Below are 14,860 nucleotides of genomic sequence, written 5' to 3'. Positions count from 1 at the left end.
GCTGCGGCTCTGTCTGTATTAGTGAAGGGGTGACTCTTGGAGGAAGAAGCATGTCTGGGTCCCATCCCCCGTCACGTTGTAGACTCAGTCCTTCATGGAGGACTGCACGTCCCTCCCACACCTCACCCCTAGAGTCACGAGCCATTCACTTGCTCATGTGAACTTGGAAGAGTCCTATCCCCTATGGGCCTGGATTTCCTCATCTTAAAAAGAGGCCATGGCACCATCTGCTCCCACGTGGTCCTAAGGCTTCCAACTACCTCTAGGAACCTAGCCAAATCCTAGAACTGAAAGCAAGTGTGGACGTGTGTTCGTTTCCGCAAGAGGCTGATGGGATCCATCTTGCTCCTTAAAAAGCCACTCTACGCAGGGCCAGCTGATCCAGGTGGACACAGCAGTGGCAGCCTGAACACAGGAGAACCCTTCCCACCACCGATACAGGAACCACCTGCTCACTGTAATGACCTTGACTCAGCTCTTCACATTGAGTTCTCTGCATATAATCTCCCTTGGCCTTGACAATAATCACCCTTTAAAAAAAGTCCCATAGGTGCACTTTAATTTCCATTTTACAGAAGTCAAGTGACTTTCATTAGTCAGGCCTGAAGCTGCTGATACAAGGACAAAGCCACAGCTGGACGGGTCCTTTCCTGGGACAGGGTGACCACACGCCCAAGTCTGCCCCTGGTCCCAGTTCATGTCTTCCTGAACAAATATGAGTAGCACTCCCTTTCGCTTTCAAAAGGGATGATAATCACAAGGTCACCCTAACTTCGAGAGAAGGGGCGCCAGGCACTGAAGTCAGGAGCGGCAGCGCAGAACGGAAGCGGACCGAGAAAAGCGGGGCTGCAGCCCTTCCGCCCGGGGGCCACCTGATAAAATCTCGGTCCTCTCAACTTCCTCTCCCTCCCCTGCGCAGGAAACAAGGAAACTGTTATTACTTTGCTGATCGACCTAATAGCTTGAGAAGCAAAGAGGCACCTTAAAGGGTATGAGCATATCCAAAAGGGAAATAAAGACTTATCAGAGGCCAAGGCCCTGGTGGAGCTCAGTCCCAGGCTCAGCAAAGTTCCAGTCGTCTAAGTGCCCTGAAAAGGGGTCACCTAAGCTCAGAAACGTCAGCAGAGGCCCAGCCAAAACCTGTCCTGGGACCCCACGGAAGGACGCCTGGAGATCCAAGTGCACGGAGGTGCAGGGATCCAGGCCCTGGAGGACCCTCCCCACTCATCCAGGGCCCTGCCAGCCAGGACTCCAGGATGACTCATTGAGGGTCCATTCCAAAGCTACGGAAAACACATTTTCTCTGCCAGCTGATGGTCTGTTTTCTGAACCCGTGTTCTCCTTCCTGATTGTGGTGGAAAACCAAGGTCTGACTCCACATTTGCTCCCACATGATTCCACATCACAGCCAAGAAGGGAATATCAGGCTCTGGATGGAATAATCAACTCACCAGCCAAGGTCTGGTTTTTCTAACAATGTTTCCATTTGTTGCGGGCCTCTGTGGTGCCCTTATATGCATTACTCATTTCCTTTTCTCAGCCAGCCCAAGAACAATGTATTATGATCATCCCCATTTTTCAGACAGGGAAACCAAGGTTCAGGAGGTAGGTAAGAGGTGCATAAATGAGTCCTACCATCCAGCTCTTTAGTTCTCAACCACCAAGTAATGCTGTGTTCCCCATGAGAGACTAACACTATTTTGTTTTTAAAACAAATGTAAATCTGTGCTCAACTTCATTACTAATCAGAGAAATGCAAGTTAAAACCATGAGATACTACTACTGCTCACAATGAGAATGGCTAAATTGAACAAGTCTAAGGATGCAGAGCAGTGGAAACTCTCACCAGTGCTGGCGAGACGGTAAATCCATAGCCCTGCTTGAATAGTATTTCAGCGTCATCTGGTAAGGCTGAGGGGACACAGTCTCCAAGATCCAGCAACTGCCCTCCATGTTAACGCTAGGAAATACGTAGGAAGTTGTCCACAGCCACGGAAGCAATCCAAATGCCACCAACCCCAGAATCAACAAAATGTGGGATAAGCACTTTAAGCAGAATACAAGGCAACAACAGAAAAGAATAAACTGCAGCGTCATGATGCTTTAAACCCAGTGCTGCCCCAAGGATATGACACACAAGAAAAAGTTAACCGAATCACTTTTCTGTACACCTGAAACTAACACATTGTAAACCAACTATACTTCAGTTTTAAAAAAAGAAATATTACATACTTAAAAAAAAAAGCATACAGGGTTTCCAACAAGCCTGTCTCCAGCCATTTGACTCTGGGGCTAGAATTTTCTTTGACTTTACTACTGATTGGGCCCAAACTATAAGGATCTGAAGGGTTTCCCAGGTGGTGCTGGTGGCAAAGAACCCACCTACCAATGCGGGAGTCAGAAGAGACATGGATTCGATCCCTGGGTCAGGAAGATCCCCGGGAGAAGGGCATGGCAACCCACTCCAGTATTCATGCCTACAGAATCCCATGGACAGAGGAGCCTGGTGGGCCACAGTCCACAGGGTCACAAAGAGTCAGGCACGACTAAAGCGACTTAGCATGTATGCATGCCTGCATAAGGCCCGAAGCTAATTTAAGAAATATGAGCTGCTAATTATTTCTGACTGTGAGAAATGCAAAAGATTTCTGCCTGTAGCAAGGCTATCTCCAAAGCTTATGGTTTTACAGTCCTGTAGGACATTCACCAGTTCAGCAGCTAACGGCAGAACACTAACCAGTTCTATATCTAATTATATCCAGTGCTTTCTTTCACAGACTAGGCCTCACCTCTGCCTGTCAGATGCTCCCAGCTGGTTCCTCATAATTAAGTTAATTATATGATAGGTACTCACTACATGAGAGTTATGTCTGTTTTTTGAACACTTTGAAAGCTCTATTTTGACAGGGGGCTGTCATGATCTGCTTCCTGCCTTGCATGGTGAACACACACACAGGTGTTTGTGTGATATACTTTACAGAAAAAGGAAAAGTTAAAAAGACCCAAAACTGTATACAGGAAATCTATATATGAGGAAATATGTAGGTAAATGAAAACTTGCCTACTTGAAGGCAGGGGCTCCTAGTAAAGGGACTTAGCAACTAAAAGTCCTTCTGTCTAGGACGTCCCTGTTGGTCCAGTGGTTAAGAATCCGCCTGCCAATGCGGGGGACACAGGTTTGATCTCTGGTCTGGGAAGATCCCACGTGCTGTGGGGCAACTAAGCCCGTGCCTAGAGTCCCTGCTCCGCAACAGAAGCCACCGCAACAGGAAGCCCGCACACGGCAACTGGAGAGCAGCACACTGCAGCTAGAGAAGGCCCATGAGCAGCAACCAAGACCCAGCACAGCCCGAAAAAAAGAGAGGCTCCCATCCTTACAGCCATCAGAGCCGGTGCCCAAAGGCCAGGTTAATATTGGGTTGGCCAAAAAGTTTGTTCGATTCTGTCCATAACATCCTATGGAAAACCCCGAATGAACTTTTTGGTCAACTCAGTATAACCGAATCACTTTGCTATATGGCAGTAACGAACACAACATAGAAAGCCAACTATACTTCAACTAAAAAAAAGTCAATCACGCACGACAGAGGCCTAACTTACTAGCACTTTGCCTCCCAAGTTTCCACACATTTTTAGTTCTAGACACAGGCCCAACTTTTCAGCCCAACTTTAGTCCCTGTCCCCTTTTTCACCACCATATAGAAAGCAAAGTCTACCTTTAAATTAACAGCAATGGACAATATTTATCTCAGACTAAGTGCTTGACATTTTCCTCACACATGAGGAGGCGTCTGACGATAACCCGGGAAATGAGTGACCAGCTCATACAGGAACACTATTTTGGATACAAAACAGAAGGTGTGGCTCTAGACATCATCGTTCCCAAAACTCCTCTGGAGGAAGGACAATTTAATAACGTGGTTTAAAGTTCCCTAGGGGTTCTGGATGTAGCCAGGACTGGCACCTTTGGTGAAGCTCTTTTCAGATTCTCTTGGTGATGATTCTCACACTGCAGGGAACTCAGGAAACGCGTTAAAAACGCTGGTTCTTGAAAAAAGAAATTTTATTTTGTATCATTTTTAATTTTGTATCTGTATGAGATGATCCGCTCAACTTATTGTGATAATCATTTCATGATGGAGGTAAATCCAATCATTATGCTGGACACCTTACATGTATATAGAGCAGCATGTCAATTACAGCTCAATAAAAATGGAAGAAAAGATAAAAAAACAACAAGAATAATTTAAAAAATAAAATGCTAGTTCCTGAGACTTTCTTGGTGCTCCAGTAGTGAAGACACCGTATTCCCAATGCAGGGGACTCAGGTTCGATTCCTGGTCAGGGAACTAGATCCCACATCCCACAACTAAGACCAAGCATAGCCAAATAAATAAACATTAAAAAAGATGCTAGTTCCTAAAAATGAGATAAAATTAATGCAGTTTCTGGGCTCTGCTCCCAGGCAGTCCCAGGAGGAGGCCTCTGAGGCTGCATTTTCTTTTTTTTTTTTGCATTTTCTTTTTTTAGCCTGTATCTTCAATCAACCTTTTCAAGTAATTGAAGTACAGCTGTTTGGAAGCCCACAGCTGACAGACTAAGGGCATTTGCCAAAACCAAGGGTCTTCCAGCTCTGTGGTCGTGTGTCACAGGTTCCAGCTAAAGCTGCAAACGCAGAACCAGGTCAGGCATCAGTCACCTCCCCACCTCAGAAAGGGGACAATCAGCTCATTGCAGGCCTGTGGCTACTGATAAGATGGTATCTGCCCAGGTGTGGGTGTCTTGGCCAGAGTGAGTTGTTACCAGGGCTCCTCAGACACTAACACCTCCAATGACTAGTTGGGGGGGAGGTTGGGGAGTACAGGTGCAATAGGCAGGGTGTGGAGTATTCTGGAAGCGTTCCAGAAAAGCAGGCAAGGATGACTGGGCTTGCCTCCCCCTTCTAAAAGCCACAGGCTGGAAACAATGAGTGAATGTGCTGGGGGGTTGTGGTTGTAGGAAGGGAGCAGGTGTCCAGATAACAGTCTTCACAAGGAAAGGCCAGAGGCTAAAGTCTCAAGAGTCCAGTTTTCTGTATCTTCCTTCCTTGTTAACCGAGGTTTCCCCTCCCTCCTGTTTTCCATGAGGACAGCTGAGACCCATACTTTCTTCCCACTTTCTTCCGGGCACAACCTGCAGGGAAGCTCTCGGGTTGGGACCAGGCCCTAGCTAATAAAGAAGCAATTGAGACAGGCTTGTTTGAGGGGAAGAGGGGATTACAGCTGTCAGAGGCATCTTAGCCCAAGGGAAGCACTCCATTTCCTCAAGCCACGACTTTCAAGCTGCGGGTCAACAATATAATTGCGAAACCCGGCACCTTTAACAAACTAAAATAGAACAGAAAATATCCGAATGCCCTTTAAGTGGAAAAGCACTCTTTCCTGAAAGTTTTGGTTCTGTTTCTCTTAAATAAATCAGCAAGCCTGTTCAGTGGGCCACAACATGAAATGTATTTCATACTGCAGGCTGCTGATCAAAGTTTAAGAGCCAAAGTCTCAGGCATGGCCACTTCTGATGGCTTGGGTCCTGGCTTCTGACATCTACCTGAGCCACAGCGAGTCGACCCTAACAATGGTCCAACTTACTTCCAGGAGTGCCTGATCAAGGAGGTCTGAGGGCTGGATGCCGGATAGACCACCCAAAACTCAAGGCCCCTGAAGCTTCTGTCCCCAGTCCCTCAGCCCAGAGTGACACCAGGCAACCTGCCAACCCCTCCTGAACCAGACCTGAAGATACCTGCTTGCCCAGTCCTTTATGGGACTCTGTGCAACACAGGCCATGTCCATGCCTGTGGCTCACAGCGGTGCCCCCGCATTGCCCAAAGCCCCCTAAGTAGCCTCCCCACAAGCCCAGAGCTGCACAGGCTGCTAGTCTGTGGCTCCGCCAAACAGGAAACTGAGGCCTGTCCCCTGCCACAGGTGCCATAAGGGGCGTTGACCCACTGCCCACTCTGCACACCAGCCCTGCCATGGCTAGACACTGGTGACCACCCTGGACCTGGGAGGGCCAGGCCAAGGGGTGCAGAGCCAGCGAGCAAAACCCAACTGGGGTTTTTACACAGGAAGGAAGAGCAAGCCGAGGTGGGGGAGGAGGCTGAAGAAGGGCGGAAATGACTGCAATGTCAGCACCCAGAGGCAGTCGATGGGGAGGCCAGCCCCTCCCCACCCCTGCCACCCAGTTCTGACCTTTGTGCTCAGACAAAACAGCTAGTCCGGACCCTGGCCCTCACCATAGCCAGCAGGGAGGGGGGGAAATTTCAGAGAGAGTGGGGGATGAGGGGGGTGATTGAGCACAAAGGCCCTCCCCAAAAGTCTAGTTCTTTCAAGGTGGAAATATTATGTGGGCAGAGGGTATCAAAGGGGCAATCTGGGGGTACACAGAGGAAAGGCATCTTGGGAACCCCAAACCCTTCCCTTCCCTCGGCTCAAGCAGGCACCAGCCAGGCCTGCTGAGGAAAGCAGGGGTGGCACAGAACTGGCCTCATGCACAACTGCCAAGCAGGCGGGGAGGAGACGAGACGGGAGCGCCAGGGTCAGGGTAGTACCCGCGGAGCAGGGGACCTTACATTACTGATCTGGTCCTGGGTCTTCTTGATTCTCTGGAGCTCAGGCGTGTCTGCCACCACGCTGAAGCCTTTGCCCTTGTTCTTCTCAAACTCCTCCTTGTAGCGTACCTGGAGGACCAAGGTGGTAGAGACGGATCAGAGTCGAGGCAGGGGGAGCAGAAAGGGCTCCAGCCTGCAGCAACCAGCCAGGAGAGACCCTGACCAGAAACCCCCCTGCAGTGACATCCACTCCCACCTCCCAACTCCAGGCAGAAACCGTGGCCAAAAAGTATCAGACCAATGATAATAAACTATTACTATGTATTCATATTTGGTGTATCCTGAGTGCCAAGAGCTTTACATGAACTGTCATTTAAGTCTTGCTATAGACTATCGTTAGTTCCATTTTACAGACAAGGAAACCTGAGCCACAGAAAGGGAAAGTCACCTGCCCAAGCTCACACAGCTTAGCAGCACAAGTTCAGAGCCAATAGGATGAACTTTCATCTGCCTGACTCTGAACCTTCACCACGGCCCATCCTGCCTGATGGTGAGAGAAAGAAGGTTCTTTCCAAGGACTGCCCCAGCCCTCACCCTGGCCAGGATGTGGTCCTACCCGCTGAGAGCCTGGGGGAGTTTCTGAGTGAGGGCTGTGCCAAGGGACAAAGTTGGTGCCCAGAAAGGAGGGCGGTAAGACAGCCACTCAGAAGACTCAATCAATGAGCCTTTGAGAGGCCCCGGTGGCTGCCTGGAGCCTGCCAACCTGGCTTTTGAGGTCAGCACCACAGGAGGGGATGAAATGGGTGGGGGACAGATAGCATGTCAGGCTTCCAAGAGCCAAGAAAGACCTCTACCACCCCCTCCAATGCCCCTCTCTTCTGAGTATTCCATGGAAACCTGAGTACTAGAGGGACTTAAGTCAGACATTCAGAAAGGACGTCCCAAGCACTAAAGGAACTGAAATATGAAAACTGTCCTCCCCTGGGGGTTTTGAAGAACAGAATGGAGGCTGGAAATGGCCCTGGGACAGGGACCTATTCCTCCGGCTTTCAGAGTCTTTACTGTCCACCTCGGCAGCAGCTGTTCCAAAGCCCACCAGCTGCCTGGACTTTTTCCATGCAGGCTGCACTGTCCTGGAGGCAGGTCAGCCCAGGACACAAGGCCTAGGACCTTGGGAATTTCCAGGCCTCTCCCAGGCATGGAGTCATCTGGCCTCAGGGCTGAGCTGCACCGTGACCCGACTGACAACACGCACCTGTCAGTTCCTCTGCACCCCCCAGGGGTCAGGGTCCCTGTCTGTCTCCAGAGCCCCAGCTCACCCATCCAACAAGGGCTTCTTGTTCCTAAAAGGTTCCAGAACCTCCTTTGTTCTGACCCAGACTGAAATAAAGGCCTGGATGTGCTAGGTCCCCTCAGACTGGAAGTTAACACAGTGGGTTCAGGTACCAACCCACCCCAAGGGCCTAGAACTGCCCCACAGCAGCTCTTTCAAGAAGGCCTGGGCCAGCACAGCAACTCTTAGTGGTAGGGGTGGGTTGGGGGGGAGACCCTTCTGGAAGCAGGCATCAAGAAAGGTAAAGCACTGAGAGTCAAAAATGCGTCGCTCCAGATGCAGAGGCCCCAGATCTAAGACCTCTGGCCTTGATTTCCTCACCTGTAAGAGGACTGTCCATAATGGAGAGGGGGCTTCCTACCACCCAGTAAGAGCAAAGAGCCCGTGGGAGTTGGTATGAACACAGGCTGTCTCCCACTTGCTGACTGATCTTGGGCAACTGATTTAACCTCTCGGGCCTCAGTGTCCACATCTGTAAAATGGGGATCATGACACACCCATTCTAATCAAAGATACAGGTGGCTTTAAAGCAACAAACACATATGAAGCACATGCTGAGTCGCTCAGTCGTGTCCGACTCTGTGTGACCCTGTGGACAGAGCCCACCAGGCTCCTCCGTCCACAGGATTCTCCAGGCGAGAACACTGGAGTGGGGTGCTATTTGGCAGCGTTCAGTGTGCAAGGATGAGGGTTAAGTGTAAAGGTGCTTTGTCGAGTGCTGAACAAACACTAGTCCCTGACTCCTTCCTCCACTTCCTGGCCCTCTGGAGGGTCAGGCCCCTAATCCAGGGGAATAATTGTCATGGCAACACTACAATGACATCAGCTGGTTCCCAGGCTCAGGAACTGCCTCTCCCTCCCTGCCGGGGAGGAATAATTCATTTCACTCCTGGCACAGGCAGCCCAGAGAGGGCGGGGCTGGAAGGAGCAGGGGGCAAGAAAGGACAGAGGCCTGTGCTCAGCACTACTTTGCTGTGTGTTCCTGGGCAAGTTGGGCCCCCTCTCTGGGTCTCCTGAGAGTGGCCAGCCGCTGATCAATAAAAGCCCTCCTGGTTCTGGAGTTTCTGACCATATTTAAGCACCTGCCCCTGACTATGGAAAATCAAGGTGGGGAAGATTCTCTGGCCATCTGGAGCTGGAGTAGGTGGCAGAGTTTTGTGAAAGTCAAGGAACCAGAAGTCTGGGGAGGGCCCCACATGGAACCTCGCTCATCACCCAAGCTGAAGTGCTTGCCCTCCTCGGGGATGGCTCACCAGGATGTGACAGGGGGCTCTGAGCGGGGAAATGACCTGCCCAAGGTCACTCAACCTGCCTTGTCGGTTCAACTCAGGAGTCCTGTCTGAATGCTTCCTGCCTGGGCCTCCAACCCTGGACACTCCCAAGGTAGAGAGGGGAGTGAGGCCTGAACAACCAGGACCTAAGAAATTCCACTTTTCATATATAGATTTATTAATTATTCTCCCAGATTCTAGCTTGTTCATCACTTACCATAGCAAATAGTAGATACAAACAGAGGTTTGTTGGGTAAATAATGAACGAATTGAATGCAGAAATAAAATCTCCAAACAGGCAGCATAAGTTGAAAAACAACTGCCTTGCTGACCCAGTGTAAGAGGAAAGATCACGACTTAAAAATACATATATGGAAAAAAAATGATACCAACAAGTCCTACTTATTATGTACCTACCATGTGCTAAACCCACATACTATGTAACCCACCCACTTCTAACAAAAAAAGAAATTGTTTTAAGAGTAAACACACAGAGATGGGGAGGAGAGCTAATGAGAAAGGTCAGTCTGGAAGCAGTCATCAAAAGGTCTAATACTCCTCAGCTTTATCATATCCAAGTTCCATCTCCTTTCCTTTCCAGGAGAATAGCGCTGGAATAATACTGAGTGCTGACTGTATGCCAGGAACCATTCTAAATACCTAATATATACTAACATCCTCACAATAACCTTTGGAGAGAGGTAATTCGTACTTTACAGATAAAGGCAGTAAGGTTCAGAGAGGTTAAATAACTGGTCCAAGGTCACTGAGCTAATGAGGGCAGATCCAGGATTTGGCCTTCAACTGGCTCGGGTATGAGTGACGCAGGCATGCTGCCTACCCTGCAGGTTATAAGATTCAAGGTAAGAGAGTGGGAACTTTGCACACAACAGGGCAGGGCACAGGGCTTTGGTACAATCTCCTGTCCCCTGCGGCATGTGCCCCGTGGCATTTCCCAAGCACAGCACCAAGGATGATGAGGGTAGAATTAAAGACATCTTTTCCTTTCACTTTTGTCTTCGCTCAGAGGGCCACACAGACAGCCCCAGCTCAGCCCCACCCCAAAGCTGCTGCCTCTACTAGTCCTGGGGCTGGGGTGGGAGAGATGCCCTGCAGGGGTAGAGGGGTGAAGGGCCGCTAGGCCCTCGCCACTAGGGCTCTGCCTCAGCCAGGCCTGGACAGGCCCACCCAGAGGGTCATTTGTGGTCAGCCCTGTGGTTACCCGCCCCCACAAGGGAGGCTCCAGGTGTCCCAGACACCACAAGTACCACTTTGGAAACCAATCTAGAAATAGGAAAACAAAGTTGAAATAGCACAGGCAACTTCCCAGAGACAGAGGAGACAGAGACACCAACGCAGGCCCAGGAAGGAGCCTGGAAAGAGATGGGAGGCTGGCCCCTGGTGGGTGGGGCGGGCTAGATAGGGAGGCTCCCACTTCCCTTCCCGACACAGTGGCCTGCCCAGCCCTCAAGGCCCACCCTGCCCCCACAGCGGCCACAGGAACCAGAACTGTCATGGCCCACGGCCCCAGCCAGGCCCACTTAGCCCTTCCAAGCCTTAGAGCCATGGGCCCAGCCCTCAACATCTAGGCAACTGGTCCCCATTTTACCAGGCAAGAAAAGAACACTGAGAGGCAAAGGGGTGAGACTGAGACCCCACAGCCCGGGGAAGCAGCAGACAGAACCAGACTTGCAAAGAGGACAGTACCCCTCTTCTAGCCCCAGCCCTCAAGAGCCCAACTGCAGGAGATTAGAGCAGTGGCCTCAATGCAAAGCCTCAGCTCACACCCCTCACAGCAGCTCCTCACCTCCCTCTCTACCCCACAGCCTGGCTCTACGCAGCTCAGAGCAGGTCTGCAGGACCAAAAGCCCTCATCAGAATCGCCAGGGCTGCCCAAATGCAACTCCCTGGGCCCGGCCCAGAAGTGGCAACCAAAACCCCCTTGGGTGGGGCCGTGAACTCTGCATTCTAAACGCCACCCTCATCCCCTGCACCATCCCCCCAGAAGGCTGATGCATCCTGGGCATTAGTGCGCACAGCTGGGCGCCACAGCAGGCTGCAGAGGGGTTGAGAGCAAAGGGCTCGACTTCTGTCAGGGAGCTGGCTCTGCGTGGCCTCTAACCTGTGTCCCCACCTGTAGCAAGGGGACAAGAGTCCCTCCATCATCAGGTGGTTTTGACGACTGAATGAGGTCAGGCCCGACCCCCGTGATGACCCATGAAGAGTGACTGGCCTTCTCATGACCTCCCCACCCTCTCAAGAATCAGGAACCCTGGGAACATGCAGTGGGCCAGGCCCCTGGGAGACAGGGTGGGTCTGGAGGTGGGCAGGGGGTGCTTCCTCCTGCAGGCCCCGCCCCTCAGGGATTGAGTTCCACAGGCAGAAAGAGCTCCAGCCCAGCTTTTTGTGGGACTGATAAAGGCTGAGGGAATTAGCAGGGTTTGAATTTCTCCTCCTGAGAGTAGGTGTGTGTGGGGGGTGTACGTGTGTCCCTTGCTTCTGCCTGAGTGTGTACACACACTCCCACACTCCTCTCATGTTCTGGGGTGAGTACAGGTCACCCCACAATGCTCTGACCTGCTCTCCCCATGAAGCCCCTTCTATCCGCGACAGGATGGGGAGTCCCTAAGGCGGTTGTCAGGGCCTGGCCAGGGGATTCCCTGTGCAAATCAGGCCCAGGCCCGAGTGCCATCTCAAGCCTTCTTCCTGCCAGCTGAGCCACCCAGCCCTCCTCAGTCAGGCGGGCTCTGGTACCCACATTAGCCCCTACAGTGACTTCAGCTTTCACACCACAGCAGGGGCAGAGCCTGAGCTGGTAGATGTGAGCTGTGCTAAGGGCCAAATTAGCTTCCCCTACTTGCCCCCAGGTGGCTCAGTGGTAAAGAATCCGACTGCTGATGCAGGAGACATGGATTCCATCCCAGGAGTCAGGAAAATCCCTTGGAGAAGGAAATAGCAACCCACTCCGGCCTTCTTGCCTAGGAAATTCCACGGACAGGGGAGCCTGGCAGGCTACAATCCATGGGGTCGCAAAGAGTTGGACACGACCTAGCACTGTGCACCTGCTCTCCCATCACGGTGGGATACACAGGAGGCCTGAACCCCTGGCTCACAGGGCTGCATGAGGTCAAGGTCACTGTATTCGGGAGTGAAAAAAACAGAGCCTGGATCCTCCAAGCTCACTGAGAGTGTGTGTCAACAGGCAAAGTCCAGTGCCTCTCAGAGCCTTGGTTCCCTGTCTCTGACGCCTGCAGTCAAGTCAAGGATAAATGAGGTGAAGTAACAGAAGTGTTTGCTAACCTATAAAAGTTCCCACCAACAGGAGGAACTATCGTTTTTATTATCAAAGTAAAGATAGTTCTCCTTAGGGAGTTGGGTGGAAAACTGGAAAGAATACAAGTCTCAGACAAACTGGCATTCAAAGTCATTAGCACCTATTTCCTCTTCCGTAAAGTGAGAGGGATCCTGCCAACTGCACAGAACTATTGTGAGGCATGAACGCTAACACACCCAGAACACCAAGCACTCCATACATTAGCTACTAATACAGTTATAACCACTACTGCTACTTGTGTGATTTCAGCAACCCCTTACTGTCTCTGAGCCTCAGTTCCCCATCTGTACAATGGGAAAACAGCACCTTCCTTGCAGGTTGCTGGGAGGATTAAATGAGAGAATGTGGGTAAAGCCTTTGCCATTCCAGGGCTAGTTCTCCTTCATGTGACCAACTGGGGGACAAGGAGCCAGAGAATTCACATCAAGATCAGGCAGCAGGCGCCCCACCTGGAAGGATCAGGAGGGATTCCCCCGAGGCCCAGGTAGATCCTCCAAGACGTTTTCCTGGCCCTGGGCACCCTGCCCACTTGGTTACATTCCCCAAGAGTTCTTTGCTAAAACCCCGCCCTGTCCCACCCTACAGTCCAGGCCAAGCTTGTTCTGGAAGCCCTCTCAGACCCCCAGACAGGGTAAATCATTCTGATTGAAAGGTTCTGGACCTTTTGCTTATTCCTCAGTGGCCCCTAAAGCCCCAGCTCTCTCTCCCTGGTGCAGGAACCCCGTCCTCCCCTACTGCAGTGGCAAGCAGGGCTCCCTCTGAGAAGGGGCTCAGGAAAATCAGACCAAGGAGACATGGGCACGACAGGCCCCTGGGGCAAGGCTCCCTTAGCAGCCTGCCCTAGGACAGGTAGAAGAGGGCTGGGGACATGGCTAGAGGATAGACTGTGTAACTTCACTCTCCCTGGTCACTTCCTGACCAGGGATCAAACACGTGTCCCCTGCGGTGGAAGGGCTGAGTCTTAACCACTGGCAGCCATCCCAAGGACCTTCCTTTCGGGGTGGGTGTGAAAGGCTGGGAGGGAGAGGGGACCAGCTTCCTGGAGGAGGTGGGCTTTAGGGGCCTCCCACAAAATTCCTGATGCAGAAAGAATCTGAAACCCACACCCCTCCAACCCACTTTAGGTAGGGGGTGGGAGGACACACTCTTGCCCACTTCGCTGATCAGGTCAGGAAACATGAAGTAACTGGGGGTGGGGGCAGGGAGACTAGACAAGTGCTTGGATTTCAGCACCTTGCTGAGCAACCACAGAAGGAAGGAGCTCTTGCCAAATCCAGGGGTGGCCCCGCCCCCCCCAGGCCAGGCCCCAGCTCTAGCCCCACTCCCTCACCTGACTCTGCAGCTCACTCTGTTGCTTGAGGCGGAGGTTTTCCGGGGTGTCAGCCACCATGGTGAAGGACTGCTTGGGGTAGTGTCTGCAGGACAGAAAACAACACAATAGGGTTCATCCTGGGCAGGAGGCTGGGAACTTCTGGGCTTTTCACCCCCTTATCCTTGGGAGGCCCCTGCCCCAGCATCAGGACCACAGTGCCCACCACCCATGGCTGCAGGGAGGCAAGTGTTTCTCAGCCTGGGCTGAACTGGGAAGATAGATCAGGTCTGAATGATGGTCACCAAGAACCCCACAGGAGGCCATGGAGTTTCAGATCACCCAAATAATCCATGTCTACTGTGCAGGGAGGTCAAGGGGGCCAGGCACTCAGGAGGGGAGAAGATGCTCACGGGCTCAGGACAAGGCTTTCGGCTGAGACCAGAAATGGAGACCAATGAAGCAGACGAAAGGTGGGATGGAGAAGGAGACAGAAGGGGAAAGCGACATGCATATGCAGGGGGCTTCTGGAAAGGCAGTGAGAGAGAAAAAAGGCATCAGTGTTTCAAAGGGCAAATGAGGTCCAACTTAACCAGAGAGCAGCTGAGAGATCTGCTTGAGGCCAGAGAAGAAGTCACCATGTGACAGATAACAACACTGTAACAACAGTTGATGTTCCCTGTGCTAAGGGTGTCCATGCCCTAGTTCACCAAATTCTTAAAACCACCCTATTGTCTCCCTTTTGACAGATGGGAGACAGCAGCTTGGAAAGGATACAGCGTGGCCAAGGCACAGGGCTAGTAAGTGGAGGCATCCAGATTTGTTCCCAAACCATGTCTCAGGACCCAGCACCCTGAACCCAACCCTCCAATCTCCAGACACAGGCCAGACCAGGGTCTTCTCCCCCAGGAGGAGGCCTGGCTTGGAGGTGGCAGTAGCCAGGGCAGCCCTCAGAGCCAAGCCTGCCAGGACCTCCAGGGCCATCCAGTTCAACCCCCTCATTTCCTCAAGAAGAAGATCGTATGCTGGC

At 51.7% G+C, this 14,860-nt stretch overlaps 1 protein-coding gene across 2 annotated transcripts in view; it reads right to left on the bottom strand.

Annotated features, from left to right (window-relative positions):
• The window catches only part of LASP1 (LIM and SH3 protein 1), a 41,097-nt gene that overhangs the window by 9,964 nt on the left and 16,273 nt on the right, over positions 1–14,860 (bottom strand). Inside the window, exons 3-4 of one of the 2 annotated variants that reach the window (XM_027519755.1) lie at positions 13,852–13,936; positions 6,605–6,712 (exon numbers count right to left, since the gene is read on the bottom strand). In XM_027519755.1, the coding sequence (XP_027375556.1) occupies positions 6,605–6,712; positions 13,852–13,936 (193 nt within the window). The remainder of the gene's footprint in view (positions 1–6,604; positions 6,713–13,851; positions 13,937–14,860) is intronic. The other variant, XM_027519756.1, reaches the window with a different exon arrangement.

This window comes from Bos indicus x Bos taurus, chromosome 19 (assembly GCF_003369695.1).
Source record: "Bos indicus x Bos taurus breed Angus x Brahman F1 hybrid chromosome 19, Bos_hybrid_MaternalHap_v2.0, whole genome shotgun sequence".
In the NCBI taxonomy this organism is placed as follows: Eukaryota; Metazoa; Chordata; class Mammalia; order Artiodactyla; family Bovidae; genus Bos; species Bos indicus x Bos taurus.
This window is presented reverse-complemented; position numbering and strand designations above follow the sequence as displayed.